The sequence below is a fragment of the Dermochelys coriacea genome, chromosome 18 (assembly GCF_009764565.3).
Source record: "Dermochelys coriacea isolate rDerCor1 chromosome 18, rDerCor1.pri.v4, whole genome shotgun sequence".
Taxonomy (NCBI): domain Eukaryota; kingdom Metazoa; phylum Chordata; order Testudines; family Dermochelyidae; genus Dermochelys; species Dermochelys coriacea.
The window spans coordinates 21,581,295-21,599,700 of NC_050085.1; the positions used below are offsets into that span (position 1 = coordinate 21,581,295).

Here is an 18,406-nt window from a genome sequence, read left to right on the forward strand (position 1 = left end):
TTAGTAGCAATAGTAGTATCCTCCTTTTCTTAGTAGCAATAGTAGTTGCGTGGAGCACTGTACATACACATAATAAGACACTGTCCTTCCTGATGAGCTTACAACCTAAATGATGCAGTTGCCTAGGAAACCTGTTGAGATAGGCAAGGGCTGATGGCCTGTGAAGCCCGGGGTCCCCTCCACCGACACAGAGCCTGGGCAGTGACCATGCTGGGGGCTTTGCAGCTCTTTGGGGCAGAGCTCTGATTGGGAAGCCTTGTTCTTCATTTCTACAGAGCCGACAGCTGCTTTTAACTGACTGCCATGTCCTGTGTGAGACCTTCTGCCTCTTGCGCTCACCAACGGGCGGGCCTGCGGAGAGAATGACTCTGGGCGAAACTCCACTGAAGTTAATGGGGCTGGGCCCATTTACGGGAGCTGTGGCCCGGTATATCCAAGGGTTCAGTTATAAAGCACTTATTGAGGGCACTTGCCAGGCTCCACACACCAGGTAATGCAAAGGCCCCGCAGCGCAGCCAAGATTCTCTCGAGTGCTTACTTGTATTGCACCCTCGAGAGAGTCCAGTGAAAATGGCAGAAAGCAACCAAGGGCTCGGAACCGGCTGAGTCCCTCCAGGGAGCCTTTACCTAAACTCCTTCTCGCTTTTCCCGCGAAGGTCTCGGACTAGCCAGTGTGAGTTGAACGCGTCCTGGGGCGGCATGCCCCACCGCATGATAGCGTTCAGGAAGGCCTTGCGCTGCCGGGCGTTGAATCCGAGCACCTGCAGAGAGCACGGGGCACCTCTGAGCGTCACGCGCACCGCAGCAGGGCTTAGCCAGAGCTAGTCTGAACAGATATGAATGGACGATACAAGTACGAATCAGGCCAAGCGCCCCCAGGGGGTAAGGCTGGCCCTGGCTCTTGCTCTGCCCCCATGGCCCTCACGCTGATGGTGGCTTACCTCAATGTTCCCCCCAACTCTTGCCAGCAGAGGGGGCAGAGGCTTGTCTCGGTCGCTCTTCAGTTGTCTCCGAGACTGTCTCCGGCCACCTAGAGGCAATCGACATACTCTGTGAAGAAGCCACGTTTGCTGATGGAGAAAACCCGGAGTGCCAGCCCTGGGACGGGTCTGCAGGCACATCCCTGCACGGCTCTGATGTGGATATTACCACAGGCTCCCTGCAGCATACACACCAGTCACTACAGGCTGGAACACATGGTGCTTGTGACCCACATGCAGGTCCCAGTATGATCCGTAGGGATGTGGCACAAGCTGCGGCCAGGGGAAGGCTGTGGGGAGAGGTCTGGAACCTTAAAGTGGCTACAGCAGTGTCCCAGAGTCCTCTCTGAAAACAAGACAGAAGCAAACTCTGTGCACACCGTGGCCAGAGCAGGAACAACACTGCTGGGCCCTGAGTTCTGGGCAAGCCGTTGTATGTATCAGGGTCCAGTTCTCCATGCATCACACTGCAGTGCAGGAGAAACCATCCTGCATTCATTCCTGCAAAAGCCCTGGGTGCTAGAACACAATGGCCCTAGTCTGCTGTTGTTCTGGGGACCTCTTGTGACCACACCTGGTACATCTCCCCCATGCACTGCAAGGACCCGCTGAAGTCAGCCTGTGGCATCACATCCTGCATTAAATCCTCTGCTAGCAGTCACAAAGGAGGATTTGCAGGCTGTACATAACAGGCTCAGTGGGGAAGGCCCATAGAGATGCAGGATGTTTTTGTAGAACAGGTGCTGGTTCCAGGACTGATGCTGATGCTGACCCGTCTCCCACTGGCTAAGACACTGTGGTGTCTGTCACACAGCAATGCAGCAAAGGGAACGCTCTTGGTATGGTCAGCGATGGACAGGCGACGTCCTACCCAGCACACCCATTCCACCTGCTTTCACGATGGCCCAGGGCTGGATCACATCTCCTAATAGCCTCTCACCACAGCGCAAGAACTAGACCATAACTGTGTCTGGGACAGGGGAGGGGTGTAAGGGAAAGAGCTAGGCACAAAGGGAGGCCTTCTGGCAACTCCAAACCAGACCCATTGCCGCTCATGCCATTAAAGGGCTGATCTTGGGCTTGGGATCACAGAAACATGCTGCCACACAGGGAGCAGAGCTCGAGCAGCAGGACATTGGGCCGCTGGGGAGTGGGGCAGGAAGCACAGTGTATCTTTCTGGAGTGAGCCAGTTCCTGGAGCAGCACTGATCAGCTCCAGGGAGAGATTCACGCCCAAAGAAGGCAGCCTGGAGCCTTTGGGGGAAGCAGGGCAGTAAAGGGAAAATGGAGAAGACCCCTCGCAGAGGACAGATTCCTGTGAGCCTCTCCATGCTGCTCTGCCTCCGGGCCCCATCTCATCCCAGGGACGTTCAGCATCCATGGCCCGTTCAGTCCACAGCTGCTCTTCTGAGACCACCAGCAAGCGCAGGGGCTCTTGTGACACAGAGCTGGGATGCTCCAGGCATTTCAGAAAGACCCGAAAGCCCGCAAATGGAGCCAGCCTGCAGTCACTCCTGACCAGGGCCAGACGGGGAACCCCACATCTCAAGTCCAAGCCCAGCCGCCAACCAGTCTCCTCCAGCCGATACATTTTTATCCAGTTTGCCTGTCTGTCATTCTCGAAGGGCCTGGCGGGGGTGAGGGCAGCTCAGGGAGGCATGCAAATCCCTGGCGTTGTCGAGAGGGACGAATTTGAAGAGTAGTAAATGCCACAACTCACTCTGACCTTCTGGTCTTTCTTCAAAGTCTTCATCTTCATCCTCGGAGCCAATGGAGTATTCGGACTGGTTATCGGAGAGCTCGTCCTGCCACTCTGCAGAGCACAGGGGGACAGAGGTCAAAGGAGCGGTCTTGTGCCCGCCAACCTCTCCACATGCCCTCTGGAGAGAGATCTGGGACTCGGCACAGGAAAGAGCTTTCCCTCGAGAGGCTTGGACGGGCCTGGTCCTTCGACTTGCCAAGGCCTTTCCCTCCTGCGTGGCACACAGGGGCAGAAGTCTGGCCACTGCTGCCAGTGTGAGAAGTCCCCAGTGAGGGGGGGCATTTCTTCCTGTCTGAGGCAACTCTTACCCCATCTGCACCCCATCTCAACATGGAGGGATGGTGGGGACCAGCTGGAATACAGCTCTGCTCTGCCAATTCACAGCTGATGGATGCATAGCCAGCTGGCATCAGTGAGACCAATGCGTGGCATCTGATTCCACCTGCTGTCAAGACAGAGCTGAGCAGGACCATGACTCCAAAGAGTCCAGCGCTACAGGACGAGAAGCAGACCCTAGTTGATGTCACGTCCTCTCAAGACCTAAACAACTCCTTGGCTGGTCTGACTTATGTCGAGTCCAGGACAACTTGGAGCTCAAGGAGCCATAACCTGCTCTCTGAGAACCCACCAGCCTTGAGATCCTGCCCAGAATCTCTAAACTCTGATTGCAACACATTGCCTATCCCTTTGCTCGGCGTATAATACCTGTCCCCTACCATCTCGCCCCGCCCAATAGCACAGCAGGGGAACATCTCAGACAGTGGCGCTGTTGCCCCTCAAGCACCAAGTGCAACTGCCAGGCTGGTCATGCTCCTTTTTCTCAGTCAAAAACCAACAGCCCGACCCCCTTCCAGCGGCAGCTGCAGGTCTCGTGTGGTTTCGAGGGCAGAAGCCGTACCTTGGTCCTCTTGCGAGGCATCATTGTAATTGACCTGTTTGCGGATCCTCTTCCCTTTGCCAAGGTTCCTGGCCAGATCTTCCTGCTGCTGCTCATAATGGTGCCTGAGCAGCTTCTCCCAGTAGTCGGGGTCCACGTTCTCCTCCTGTTTGATGATCTCTCGCTCAACCTCCTCCTGAAAGCACAGGAGAGCAAGAGGGTGGTGAGGTTAGGCACCTCAGCTCCATGCTAGCCCTGCCCCGAACAGCCCCTGCTGCTCCACACAGGCTGCCCTTCCTGAAAGGCACTTCAAAGAGAGGGGACTGAGAGCAGAGTCGTGTGCCGGGGACACCGGTGCTTCAAGCGCTGCCAGCCCCACAGGAAGGAGACTCCGCCTCTGTCCCGTCTTACCCAGGGTCAAACGTTACGTTAAATAAACTGTCCCGCTTCAGTGCCTGCCATTTCTTCTACCCAGCAATGGCGACCTTGGTGCAAGGGTACAGCTGGGTACAACTGGCCTGGGGCACTGCTTCCTGCCAGCCATTCGTACCCCCAAAACACCCCCTACAATCCCGGCAGTGTAACCCCACTAATGTCAAGGGGGAAATCTGCTGAGACTTCCAGAAATAAGCACCCAGGGTGGGCCTGAGAAAGATGAAGAAGAGCAAGTCCAGCAGCTCCCAGGGGAGTCAACGGTCATGGTACGATACGTAAACAGCAACGTGCCTGGTCCCAGACTCCCAGGGGTTTTGTCTGCCTGGCAGGACACCCCTCTGTAGAGCAAAAGAAATGAGGCTGGTGCCTTGGGGGCAGGTCATCCCCTCGAGGCACAGGGTCACTCCAGGGGAGATGGGCAAGGGGGACAGGACACTCCACTCAGACGCCCTCTGTCAGGGGTTTATCTGGTCCCCCCCCCTCACAGTCTCCTCCGGGCACCCCTGGGAGGCAGGGCAGGGCTGTTACCCCACGTTACAAGTGGGAACTGAGGCACTTATTAAGGGTCAGATGGGGAGTCTGGGACAGAGCACAGAACCGAACCTCTCTCTTTGTGGGTGCGTTAGAGTCGAGCTGTCCAGAGGCAGCTGTAAGGGCCAGGACAGGGGAATGTGGACACCTCGTTCGCCTGGCCAGGGCTGTCTGCACACCCAGCAGAAGGCTTAGCTCTGTCTGAGGGCTGGTCTCAGGAGCTGAGTTTTCACTGGTAGAATAGTAGGGCCACGTGCATCCTCCTCCTCCAGCCCCAGAACGTGGCAGCACTCCAGTCACGCCAGACCCAAGCCTGTGAGTCCCGGCATCGCACAGCACCTGCCGACTGCGTGCTGGGGCTCTCGGAGAGCTCTGCCCACTGAACTCAAACTATCACACACACAGGGTGGGGGTGGGAGGGATTCCCAGCTTCTGCAGAATTATTTTCCCAACACACAAGAAAAGAGGAGGAGGAAACGCAAACAGGGGCAAGTACCCAAAAAGATTAAATTCAAGACATGATACTAATCACATTACCACACCGTCCTCTTCTCGCACAACATACTGGGCCACTTTAAAGGAGCTGAGATACTCGTTCATGTTCTGCAGCTCTGTGTCATCAGTAGCATCCTGGTTCCGATCCAGAAGCTTTGAGATGGCAGCGTCGTCGTAGTGGATCACACTGCTGTCCTCCACGTCTTTATTGTCCCCTGAATGGCACAACCAGGGAGGCGTGAGAGCATATTCCCCAGAGCCGGGGACAGAGCGCTCCCCCGACGTTCCCCTCCCCAGAGCCAGATGCATCGGGAGAGGCACAAAGCATGAAGGAATTGCACAGAGCGGAGGAACAGGCAAGTAAGTGGCACGTAAACTTGCAAACAAACTGCAAAAGCCTAAGTCAAGGATCTTCTGGCTGCAAACTTGCTGATCCCTTCTGTGTCCTCCACCCCATCCCCCGACACAGCGCTCGGCCTAATCCCAGCAATCAATGCCATCGGGGGCAGCTGTTCTCTTATGCTTTACGTACCTGGTGGGGTGCCTCCATGTTTCTTTTTCATGCTTGGAGTCACGGCGCCCCCTTTGGATGACGGTGCTTCGGGAAAGGGGGTCATAGGGTCAGGCATGGTGATCCGCTGGCCCTGTGACATCATGCCTGAAACAGAAAGGGCAGCAGGGATGTGGGTGGGCTGGGAAGTGGCGAGACAATACAGGCTGGTGAAGCGTAAAAACACTTTATACGTTCTCTTGGGCTTCTCATTCAGGACATTTTCCCTCCCTGTCTCACCTTCCACATCATCTTTGAAGAGCTCCTCTGTCCCAAACTTCAGAATGTCATCCAGCTCCTGCTTAGTCATGGAACCAGACTTAGAGCCCAGCCCTGGACGGACGACCAAGTGGGTCAGCATCATCTTCCTCTTGGCCACTTGGGTGATGCGCTCCTCCACGGAGGCTCTCGTCACGAAGCGGTAGATCATCACCTTCTTGTTCTGTCCGATGCGGTGAGCTCTGCTGAATGCCTGTGGGGAACAGCGCCCGGGGGAGTTACTGACAGGGCCTACTCTGACTAATCCTTGGTCTCAACAACCAACCGGGCCCCTCTCTCCACGTGGGCAACGACACCAACATGTCGCACACAGGAGCACGGCCTGGGGACGTCTCCCTGCCACAGGCACCCCACATTCTCATCCTGACAGTGGGAATCTAGACAGCCTGTGTTTCCGGTTCTTACAGGTGTTGCAGGCTGAATTGGGAGTGGTGAACAAAGGGCGAGCTGTAAAAGACTAAGCCAAGAACCTACTAGCTGCAAACATGTTATCTTCCATCCCCCTCTCCTAACAGGGGAGCAAATCTCGTTGGAGGGCTTGAAAAGCTTGTGTGTTACTGAAGGGCGATAGTTCATTAGCACCATTTACCTGGAAATGGGATCTACACTGCATTTCCCCTTCACTTTTCCATTATTACTAGGGCATTTGCTTCATGTCTGCCATAGGAAAGAAAGAGGCCAAAGCAATACCAGAGGGCACAGAAAGCAGAAAGGCTTCAAAATGGAGTCACCCCTTCCTACATTTTCCAAGAAGCATCAGCAGCTCTTTAGAGAAAAAAAACTATTGAAATATACACAGAGTGCCAGCAAGAGTACAGGAAATGCAAACGAGGGGATGCAGCTGGAACGTACTCACTCTCTAGCATAAGGAAAAGAAAGCACAACACACCTGGATGTCATTGTGGGGATTCCAATCAGAATCATAAATAATGACGGTGTCGGCCGTTGCAAGGTTTATGCCCAGACCCCCAGCTCGGGTAGAGAGAAGAAAACAGAATTGCTGAGCACCAGGAGCTGAAGAAGACAAATCCACAAGGGGGCGGAAGGTGAGACAAGGGGCTTTGGTTCAGCTGGAAATGCGGGACACTGTGTTTAGGTGATAAAACACAGGGAGCATTCAGTCTAAACAAACCCACCAAAAGAAAACTTGATGCTTAGATGGGGGGAGGGGTGGATTAACAAGTGTGTCAGTCACTAAAATCTGTTACTGGGAAAAAATAAAACTCCAGCTCTCAGGGAAAGCTTGGCAATTCACTGAGACAGACGAGTCCTTCAGACTAGGCAGCACCTGTCGTTAACACTCTGGGATTCAACCATGTGACTCGATTAAAAGCATCTAAGTCAACATGTTACAAACATCCCTCATTATGCAGCACAGTGCTGGCCTTGCACATGTGAGTACGACAGGCAGGTCTGCAAAACCCACCCTGGCATAGCAGGTGTGTGCCCTCTGGGGATGCAGTTACCTGCTTCATGAGCAAAGGCAGGGTTTGGTGGACACAGATAGCCAGATTCTGAGCTCAGCTGCACAGTGTAAATCCAGGTGAGTGCACACAGGCATTTTGGCTGGTTCACCTGTTGCACTTTTGGAAAGTCTGGCCCAGAACATCTGTCGAGTTTTCAGCTATCTGACTATATTCAGCACACTAGCTCAATGAGAGTTAGCACAAGTGTGTGCACGTAAGCTGGGAATCACGAGCTCAGAGTGTAGACGCAGCCTTAGTAATTACCGACAGACTGAAAAACCACTTTGCTCTCAGACACCCCACCTGAATCGGACCCAGCGGTGCTCACACTCAGTGAGTTCAGTGTTCAGTGTCAGTTGTGGAAACAAGTACGTGGATTCATGTTCTGGATTATTCAGATTCTTCATCTTGCGGGCAGTGCCTATTTCAGGTGTTAGGTACACTTGGGAGACCAGGCTCCTTAAGGGGGGTACATCAAAACACTAGCTTTGGGAAAGTGCAGCTTGCACGTGTGCAGGGATGCAGCTATCAACAAGCTGTGCACGGCCACCCATATTCACCAGTTTTTTGCCCCCACTCATGAGATGCCAATACTCAGCCAATCAGACATCATGTTATACAATGGTCCCATCACTCGTGCAGCAGGTGCAGCTAAACACACAGACAGCGCTGTGTTAGTCACGTGCCTGATACAGAACAAAAATCCCTGCAGCTCATCCTCAGAACCATTACCCCCGTGACATTAAACCAGAGTCCTGGATTGCTCAGGACATATGCTGCCTGCACCATGCATGGAAAGGGAAGCTCTGATTTTTGGTGTTCTTTACAAATAATAATAATAATGCGTACCATTAAACCTGTCAATGGCTTCTTGGCGCAGGCCTCCCGTGATCCCTCCATCTATCCGCTCATATTTATAACCCTCGTACTCCAGGAAATCCTCCAGCAAATCCAGCATTTTCGTCATCTAGAGAGAGAATCCCACCATAAGGTGCTGTGCACTGCCCCGGAGGGTGGAACGGGGAGCCGCAAATGCAGCACCTGGGGGGAGATTTTGCCTGAAAACAAAAAGTGGGTTTGGCCAGTGGGAAATGACATCTCACCCCTGAAAATTTAGCTGATGAAAGGAGCAGGCGTGCGGGTGCCATTTGCACACCTCATTGTGCATGATGTGTTTGGAAGCCTGAGGTGCTGTTTGCATTACCCAGAGGGCTGATCTGGGCCCAAGTGCATAATTCCAAGGCCGCCCCCCCCAATTCCAAATCATAGCCTCAGCGTCTGACTGAATAGAAACAGTAGTAATATTATAAACAAGCTATTGTGATATTAATTGCCATTATAGGGCACCTTTTATAGGAGTTCTTAGCATGCTTTGTAAACACTGACACTCAAAAATCCTTGGGCACATGAATTAGTATTATTATTTCTGTTTTACACATGGGTAAAGTGATGTTAAGAAAGATTAAATGACTTGGCAAAGGCCACAGGCCAAGTCATTGGCGGAGCTGGGAATACAACCCACATGTCCTTACTCCCAAAGTCTGCTGCACCAACCCCTATATACACTGTCACTATCTCTCTCATTCATCTCAATCGGTATCTAATAAAACCCCCTAGTACAGAAATAGATGTAGGAAAACCATTCTGGTCCTTTATCTTTGACACAATTAACAGAGTTTGTGATCAAAATGACACTGCAGGGAAGTGAGGCTAGAACGCTCACCTGTCACTTGTGAAATAAAATAGCCTATTGGAGGAGATGCCTTCCCCTCAGAATTCCCAGAGCTTTGGGCTTTGAGTCTTGAAGGCGAGGGGAAAGAAATTCTCTTCACTCACCTGGGAGAAGATCAGGACCCTGTGTCCCCCATCTCGCAGCTTCTTCAGCATCTTTTGCAGCAGCATCAGTTTCCCAGAAGATTTAACCAAAGAATTCCCATCGTAGGATCCATTTGGCAAAACCGGAGCCTCCTGAGAACATTGTAAGTGGATCCTTGGTTGGTGGAGGGAGTCTTTACTTTTGCCATTCTAGGGGCAAAGCCTGTCCACCCTGAAGTCAATGGGAGGATTGCCACCAACTTCAGCAGGAGCAGGATTCAGCCCCTAGACTAGAGGATTATTATAAATGGTCGGTGGGGGGATGAGGTGAGAGACAGAGTCTGTTGGCTGTCCACTTGCTCCACCTACGTCTGCTGTGATTTTGTAACATTAAATTGCAAATTCAGAAGTCTGCCAAACATTGAAATCCATAAGGCATGCTGGAGAAAGATCAATGAGAAATTCACTGGGTTTCAGAGAGAAGATGCCCACCTCAGACTGTTCAGGCCAGAAAAAATTACCTGCCTTTAAGATGATTTCGGTGTAACAACCTGGAGGATGCCCTGAACACGTGTATTGAAAAGAAAAGGAGCAGAAACATTGGCCCTCGGCAATGCACACATACATTGCAGATCTGGAGCTTCTGAAGTGAGGTAACTTACCACAGCAGCCACAGGGAAGAGGTACGGGTGGTTACAGCACTTCTTCAAATCCATCATGATATTGAGCAGCGACACCTGGTTCCCACCACCTTTGGAATTCAGGGCTTCAAAATTCCTTGTCAAGATGAACTTGTAGTACTTCCTGTATTAACAGTGATGGGAAAGGCATTACCACCGACATGGGATTGGCCTAAGAGGAATGAAGGGATCAAATTCATCCCATTGACTTCAATGGAGCTACACAGCTATGGATCACTTCATCGGATGATTTCCACTGCATGCATCCGATGAAGTGAGCTGTAGTTCACGGAAGCTTATGCTCAAATAAATGTGTTAGTCTCCAAGGTGCCACAAGTACTCCTTTTCTTTTTGCGGATACAGACTAACACGGCTGCTACTCTGAAACCTGCTAAGGAGTTACACCCGGAAAAGAACTGGCCCAGGCACTTAAAAAATGTGATCCTGTCTCTGCAGGTCCTGGTCAGTCGAGTCCCTCCATTGCTCTCTTGGATAACTCAGTCCTGGTCAGAGTCCCGGATGAGGTGGGTGAAGTGTTAAGAAATATTTTTGCTGCTGTGAGCTGTGTGAAAAGAACTTGTGCCCCAGAGCAGGTATTTCCTGGAAGATAAATTAACCTTTCCCTTCTGCTCTCCTGCATGTCAGTGGAACGCTGGGACCATCAGCAAAAACCAGATGGGTTCTACCCAGGCATGCAAGACCAGACTTGTGCCCCACTGCTCGAGCCTTGTGTGACTCCACATCTGCACTGGTTTAACTGAAAGCAGACTCTGGCCCACAGGGCTGACCGCATTCAGCAGTAGAGCAAGTGGATTTTACCTCGGAGAACTCTGATTATTCAGGAGAACACCGGAGTGCATTCTAGCAAGACAGAGCTGTAGCATTCAGCATACTCCATACAGCTACACCTCTCAGGCTTCCAGTGGCTCCGAGAATTTTAATGATTTTTCAGATCCATCATTTCCTCCATGTGCCAGACGCTGCACAGGGCAAGGAGCCAGGCTTCCATTTACCAAACCCTCTGTCAGAGGACCCAGCCCCACCCAGCTGCCGTGACAGGAAGGGGCCAGGGCCACTAACTCTTACCAAGGCTGAATGCTTCAGTGCAGATTGGGGTGTGTGGCTCTTGCCTAACAATCCATTTCAATGCCCTCCGTGTAGGCTGCAGCCTCGCTGCACTGAGCACAAATGCGACGGTGTGAAAGAAGCCAGCGGCGCTGTGCCCTCGCACTTCCGGAAGAATCATCTGTAGCCCTCAGTGGTTTAGTCACTAGCACTTACTTCTGCATCTGGCTGAGCTCCACCCTCACAATCAGCTCTGTTTTTGCAGGCATGTTCTTGAACACGTCGGCCTTCAGCCGCCGGAGCATATGGGGACCCAACAGGTCATGGAGCTTTTTAATCTGGTCCTCCTTGGAGATGTCAGCAAACTCTTCCAGGAACCCTTCCAGGTTGCTGTAAAAATAACCCATAATGAGGTAGCACATGGCAGGTCACGGGGGACCCATAACCCAAGTGATTCATACCCTCAGGGTTTGAATGAAGAAAGCTCGAAGGGAATACAATGGAAGGACCCTCCCACCCTGTGAATGTAGTTCCAGTTATACAGAGGAATGGTACAGGCCATTATCTGACATTAGACGTTAGTTCCAAAGCCAAGTTCCAAATTCCAAAGCCACCAATGCCTCCTTCTCGGGAGGAAGAGGATGGATCTAAGAATCTTTCATCCACAAGTCCAGTGACTGCTGGGGAAGGCAATAAGCCCAACTGGGAGTATCCTAGAACTATATACATGTAATGTGTATAACACAAATATTTATTTATTCTAGCACAGCGCTGCGATGGTCTCCTTCTGCCATCTATCCGTCGACCTGCCTGCACCTCTCTGTGACACTCATCCAGCCAGCGAAGGGAAATAGTGCAACTTACTTAAACCTCTCCGGGGTCAGGAAATTGAGCAGGTGAAAGAGCTCCTCTAAGTTGTTCTGGAGCGGCGTTCCGGTCAGCAGCAGCTTGTAGTCAATCTTGTAGCTATTTAATACCCTAAAGAACTTGGACAAGAAGCCGAGTCAGGTGGGAGCAGTTCAGTTTGAGGGTGTGGAACCTGCTCAGTTGGTAATTTTAGAGCTTTTGGTTCTGCTAATCCAAAGTGCAGCCGATGCGTGGAGTAGACTCCACTCCCTCCTCGAGCCGCCCCAGCCACCAGACCCCGCCATTCAGGCTAGCCCAGGGAATCCTTTCTCTCCCTAGGGAGACCAGGAGGAGTTCCTCTAACCAAGGTGGCACTGGCTACCCTGCTGAAATGATTATCCTGCCAGCGTGACTTGACTAAATCTCATGTGGTTTGAAAGTGAATCTGCCCTAGACTTCTTGCCACTGGAAGAAGTCTCTCAATTTCCCCCAATCTTTCCATTTCCAAGCCAGGAGAGCTTGGGAGCGCTGAGGATGCATCTCATTTAGCCCAAGGGGATGGAGGGAAGGAGAGGGAGCATCTTCCTTCGCTCTCAGGTGAGCCCTCCTGGCTGGCCTGGCAGCAATGCTGACCAGCTCTGTGGGGTGTGGGGGGGCTGTCACCTCAAGGCTTCTCAACCAGGTGGGTAAGCCAGCCCATTGTGGGCCATGGAGGGGGATAAAGAGACAAGCGGGAGTGAATCCTGCAGAGCCAGCTCCCTCCCCAACACTAGCAACATATTGCTGCTGCTGGACTCGGCAATCTATTATTATTATTGTTTCTAATCTCTTCAGATTTGCTCACATCAAAGTGAAGCCATGTAGCGCACTGTGGAGTCTGAACGCCAACCGCCAGTTTTCTTTTTCCTTTGTTAAAGAAATCCTCTTTGCCTCTTTTCTGTGTTTTTACCTCCGTTTGGAATCTCTGATGGTCACCAAACAGACTCCCCTGCTCCCACCGTGTGTCATCCCAGGCAGGCAAAGGGTCCCGTCCTCCTCCTATCTCTTCCCCCAGCTTCCATCAGTGACTCCCCTGCTCCCACCGTGTGTCATCCCAGGCAGGCAAAGGGCCCCATCCTCCTCCCATCTCTTCCCCCAGCTTCCATCAGTGACTCCCCTGCTCCCACCGTGTGTCATCCCAGGCAGGCAAAGGGCCCCGTCCTCCTCCCATCTCTTCCCCCAGCTTCCATCAGTGACTCCCCTGCTCCCACCGTGTGTCATCCCAGGCAGGCAAAGGGCCCCGTCCTCCTCCCATCTCTTCCCCCAGCTCCCATCAGTGACAGCCCGAAGGCTCCCCTGAACTCCAGCCACGCCCAGTCACATCTGCTGACTTGAACTGACCCAGATAAAGCCTCACACCTGCTCTCCCTGCTAAGCCAATGCGGCTCCTGAGGAGCAAGCTGGTGTCAAGACCACCGCAGCTGTGTACCAATGGCAGGACTTCTAAGGGCAGCGATAATGCAAGAGCCAGGAATAATCCAGATGAGATTCAAACCCTAAACTGAGTTTGGGGGTCGGGTGGGGGAGGTGCAGGAAATAATCTTTTGATGTGCAACCTGAGCAAATCTGTTCTGGACCCATGGAGAGAGAATCAAAGGGGAGTGCAGCCATAATGGGGCAGTGCAGTTGGAACAGTAAATGCACGTCCAAGTAACATTCTTCCCAGCTGCCATGAAAGATACCTACTTTGGATTGGTTGTTCTTCAGCCTGTGAGCTTCATCCACCACCAGACACGCCCACTCTATAGAGCCTAAAACAGCCTGATCAATAGTGATCAGCTCATAGGACGTGAGCAAGACATGGAATTTAATCTGGGCTTCTTTCTAGATGAAATAAAGAGAGAGAACATCACAGATTAAAGAGACCAAGGGGACATGGTTGCCACTGGCCCTCAGTGCTTCTGTATACTACACACATCCCAACACGTGAAGAAAAATGTGGACCCGTTTGCACCGCACTAGGAATGAATCAAGCCAGCAGAAAATCTATATCCATCTGAGCATTAAAATGAATTAGGGAGCTGTATAAACCAAACAGAGAAAGGTCCTGCAGAAATCTGTAAAGCCCATCATAAATCTGCTGCATTTATAAATGGTGTCAGCTTCTCTCTTTGGAGAACAGTTGGAGAACAGTTGATTCAGCTTTTTAGGAATCTCACCCTCTGTGGGTCACACTGTGCTCTCATTTGCACTGGTATAAATCCCAAGTAAATCCATTGGCTTCAGGAGAGTTACTCTGGATTTAAACTAGCACAAATGAGTGAAAACATTTTCCTTCCCTCCCTCTCTCCCTCCCCTCCATGCCAGAATCCTGCTCTCTGATGTTCTGGTTCACAGGCCAGTACACATGAAACAGAAACTACAGTTCTTTATCTTACAGAGAGTGCTAAACTGAGAAAATCATATGGGAAAAGAGCCTGCATCCTGGCAAAAAGAATACAATTCACCAGACAGTCCCATGACAGCAAATACCCTGCTGCAGTGGTAACGTATATGGGTGGAACTCATATCCCAGAGACAAATAACCTGTCTCAAAGCCATTAGACAGAATGAGAGCGTAGATAATGGGAGCCCAGATGAGCACGAGGAGTCAGAGAAGTTAGAATTAATATGCTCTCGGTTTGCAATTCCCAAGACAGCCCCAAAGAGAGAGACAGATGCCTGGAGAGGCTCATTAAGAGAGAGTTTCTTTTTCCATTTGTTAGCAGGTTTACAGAGGAGAATTTCTCTACATACCAAATGAGTAAGACAGTTCATCTTTCCTAGCATCTTTCACCCTCTCCCTTACCAACAGCAAAAATTTGCTTTGCCTCAGGCAGTGTCAGGGCTGTAGCTAGCCAGGACTTACTTTCATTCGGAAAACCTTCTTCCCACTCCGGATGGCATTGTCTTCAAAGGAGAACTCATTTTCTCGGATCACAGCCCGGCTTTCCTTATCCCCCGTGTAGGTCACCACATAGAAGTCAGGTGCCCACATCTCAAATTCTCGCTCCCAGTTGATAATAGTGGACAGAGGGGCACTAACCAGATACGGCCCTTTTGAGTGGCCCTGTTCAGAAAGACAAATTCCAGGTGAGTGTGCTGCACCCCGGGCTCCCACGGGATGCCAAGGGAGTAAGGACTGTCTCTGCGGGTGCCGAACACTCACCTCTTTGTACAGGGAGTACAGGAACACGATGGTCTGCACCGTCTTCCCAAGCCCCATCTCATCAGCAAGGATCGTATCAGTTCCCTGGGCCCAGGAAAACCTCAGCCAGTTCAGTCCCTCTAGCTGGTAAGGATGCAAGGTGCCTCCTGTTGCATCAATATACCATGGCTGCTTGTCAAATTTAACTGTAGGCTGCAGGGGAAAGAGGTGGAATGTAAAGTCTGCAGAGCCTGTTCCTCCCCTCACCTTCCTTCTCTCTATAGCCCGCTAGGTTCCTGGTCAAGGCTTTAACACAGACAGACCCAAATCAAGATTTAAATGCAGTTCATACAGTTTCAAAATGCAGTCCTCCTCCTCAGTACAGAGCTGCAGCCTGCAGAGACTACAGGTTCCAGCAGGCAGTGTTTTGTGTGCGTCCAACACCTGAGAAACTCCCTTTCCTCTTGATAATTCTGCTTAAGGAATGAATAGAGAAAACTTGTGGGGCATGGCCATTCAGATGAAGGTGCTGCACCGTACAATCGAGGGCAGCTGAAAATGGTTCCCTTTGATGTAAATGAGATGCAGCGTTAGCCCCCCAGAAAGTGAGACCCAGGGCTGGACAAGGTTTGGGCTTTAACACAAAGAAATACTGAAACAAACTACAACGTTTCTTAGGGGGCCATGCAAGAATGGTGAACGAGTGAGATTTTCAGCTGGATCGCATGCTCCTGCTCTGCTGCCTTCACACCCCCACTTACATCAACAACTGGAGTTTCTGGAGGTTTTTCTAGTTTTTCTTCCTTCAGTTTTCTCCCTTTCTTGTTCAGCCTCTTTGGCGGTTGGATATCATCCCCCAACATCAACTCCCTGGAAGAGACCAGTAAACAGAGGGCATGGATCAGAAAAGGGGAGCTGGATGGGCAGAAGGATATTCCCCTCATGGCCTCCACACAATGGATTAGGATTCCCAGCCAATCTCCATTCATTCTTTCCCCACAGAAACTTTTCCGTCCCAGCTCCAGCTGAACCTCCCTGATCGTTAATGAGTAGGTTAGAATAAGCCAGGCAATGTCACCCAAAATACTTGTAATAATTTACTCAAAATAAAAACACTCCTATATTTTTTCCTAAAAACTAGACAGAGCCAGGCACAATGGATTGTCTTGGAAATGCAATGAGTCAAATTAATACTAATGATAAAAATGAATGGCTACTGCACACAGACAGGTGGATACTCAAGATGCTATAGATAGGCTGTAAACAGATATGTGGACAAGAGATTTTGGGTGCCCAGTTTGAGACATCTTAAAAGGGCCTGATTTTCAGAAAGTGCAGCTCACCCACGCAATGAAAATCCATTCCCTTTAAGGTGGTTCCAGTTATTCACTCAAAATATGAGGCATCAAAAATCACCAGTCACTTTAGATGCTGTAGATCTGCATGGCTCTATGCTGTCTGCACAGACTACAGACTGCACTGCCTCCCTGGCTCATACCTGTGATTCCAGTAAATCTGCTTCAGGTTTTCATAGTACGGGATGTCTATGTCATCAATCTCCCAGGTACACTGGTCATAGGGTAAATCTTTCCACTTGATCAGGTAATGGACATCTCCCTTTTTATCAAAGCTAGAATTCATAATAAAGAAAAGCACGTCACTGAAATGACCTAATGTAACAAACATTGTCTGAGTTGGTGTTTCCCTTGTATTGCCATGTATTAGCAATGGAAGCATCTCCCTGATGAGACAGCTTCCTCTCTCTCAAACACAAGCCCCCAAGCCTTCAGAGCCTGGAAGTCTCAGCAGGGTTTAATTCAAGTCCCTTGAAACAGAAAACCCTGCACCCAACAGAACATGCTTAGGTCTCCTGTCAGCTAGCGCCCAGGAGATTCACATGGAGCCAGGGAAGGAAAGAACACCAGAGATGGGCTGTTTGTGTGATAAATCTCTCATACACATGCCCAAAACCACCAAATGTCCAGATATAAATACACAGCAATGGGGGGCCTGCCCTTCCAAAGGCTATGAATTCAGGAACATTCCCAGGGGGAGCACCAAGACTTGTGGAGGCAGGTTTCAATCCTAAGCAAACAGCTTGCTATGACCCCGTTTTCAAGAAACCGAATACTCCATCCTTTGTTTGTACTTTCAGATTATGAAGTCCAAGCAGAGCTAAAATACCACCAAGAAGGAATCAATAGTTTCAGGTGGAATGGTCCATTAATCTGCTGTGTATGTTTAATCAGTCTCAGAAGCTAAATGCCATACGATTTCATTGTGTCTGTGCTGCCTGTAATTTAGTGTTGGGGACAATAATTTATATAACACCACAGCCTTTAGCACTGTGGAGTCAGAGTATGTGCACAACGTGCAGTAGGTATCCATGGCTGCTCAGAGATCAGTTAACATAGGGCTGTTAGCGAAAGAGCAAGAAAATTAGTTAAATGTTTTTAAACTTAAAAGAATGAACGTCAGAAAGAGCAGGACACGGTCCTACATTTCAGCCTACGCACAGGAACGTAGGCACTCACCCAGTATCCTATCTCCAACAGTGCCAGATGTTTCAAAGGAAGGTGCAGGCATTTATGGAATAATCTGTCCCCAAGGAAAGTCCTTTCCTAAAACCCATTAGTTAGAAGTTGGCTTATGCCCTGAAAAATGAAAGTTTATATCCCTTCCAAAATTCTTGGGGTTTGTTAATTTTTTCCTTACTATTGTTGTTCTGGATATTCTCACATTTATACAAATGTCTCTTCCAAATCCTGCTATCCTCTTGGCCTCAGTGGTATCTTGTTGCAGTGAGTTCCACTGGCTATTTTTGTATTATGTGAAAAGGTATTTCCTTTTACTAGTTTTAAAAGTTTATTGAATGTCCCCTAGTTCTTGTAGTATGAGACACTGTGAACAAAAGTTCCCAATAGACCTTCTCTAGTCCATTCATTAGTTTGAAAAGCTTATCATGTCTCCTTATACATTTCTCATACCAATTACACTGAAAAACTAATAAAAACCTTTCAGAATCCAGTTATTTATACAAGGTAAGACCTGCCTTATTTACATAGAACGTAACTCTGGCACAAGGTTTCGCTATACATCTTGACTCAGTCCCTGTCAAACAGTTTTGAAGAGAAGCGTGTAATTCCTAATTTAGAAGTTCTACAAAGTGAGCCTTGCCTTTGGACTTTTTAAAAAAAACAAGATCTCAACCCAGAAGATTATCTAATACATAGGAAATGTCTTCAGCACAAATAAACGCAGATATCATGGCTAAATAATTGAAAGGACTCACATATGCAATTCATTTAAATTCTTCTCTGAATGCACAGTCCCATCAGCCTCCAAGGGAGTTATGTGAGCATTAGCTACCTCTCAGTATACATGTGATTCCCAAATTCCTGCTCATGTCCTTGATGTGATTTGAGTGAGGGTGGAATGCATGATTCTCCAAAGAAACAA

General features: G+C 50.0%; 1 protein-coding gene across 5 annotated transcripts in view; it reads right to left on the reverse strand.

Moving 5' to 3' along the window:
• The window catches only part of CHD5 (chromodomain helicase DNA binding protein 5), an 86,835-nt gene that overhangs the window by 20,713 nt on the left and 47,716 nt on the right, over positions 1 to 18,406 (reverse strand). For 4 of the 5 annotated variants that reach the window (XM_038377055.2, XM_043500043.1, XM_043500044.1 and 1 more), the window contains exons 12-29: positions 16,446 to 16,577; positions 15,709 to 15,817; positions 14,969 to 15,160; positions 14,669 to 14,869; positions 13,507 to 13,644; positions 11,800 to 11,921; positions 11,152 to 11,325; positions 9,853 to 9,994; positions 9,212 to 9,343; positions 8,225 to 8,342; positions 6,799 to 6,923; positions 5,871 to 6,102; positions 5,613 to 5,738; positions 5,123 to 5,295; positions 3,641 to 3,815; positions 2,701 to 2,793; positions 942 to 1,030; positions 628 to 761 (exon numbers count right to left, since the gene is read on the reverse strand). In XM_038377055.2, coding sequence (XP_038232983.1) covers positions 628 to 761; positions 942 to 1,030; positions 2,701 to 2,793; positions 3,641 to 3,815; positions 5,123 to 5,295; positions 5,613 to 5,738; positions 5,871 to 6,102; positions 6,799 to 6,923; positions 8,225 to 8,342; positions 9,212 to 9,343; positions 9,853 to 9,994; positions 11,152 to 11,325; positions 11,800 to 11,921; positions 13,507 to 13,644; positions 14,669 to 14,869; positions 14,969 to 15,160; positions 15,709 to 15,817; positions 16,446 to 16,577 — 2,607 coding nt within the window. The remainder of the gene's footprint in view (positions 1 to 627; positions 762 to 941; positions 1,031 to 2,700; positions 2,794 to 3,640; positions 3,816 to 5,122; positions 5,296 to 5,612; positions 5,739 to 5,870; positions 6,103 to 6,798; positions 6,924 to 8,224; positions 8,343 to 9,211; positions 9,344 to 9,852; positions 9,995 to 11,151; positions 11,326 to 11,799; positions 11,922 to 13,506; positions 13,645 to 14,668; positions 14,870 to 14,968; positions 15,161 to 15,708; positions 15,818 to 16,445; positions 16,578 to 18,406) is intronic. The other variant, XM_043500045.1, reaches the window with a different exon arrangement.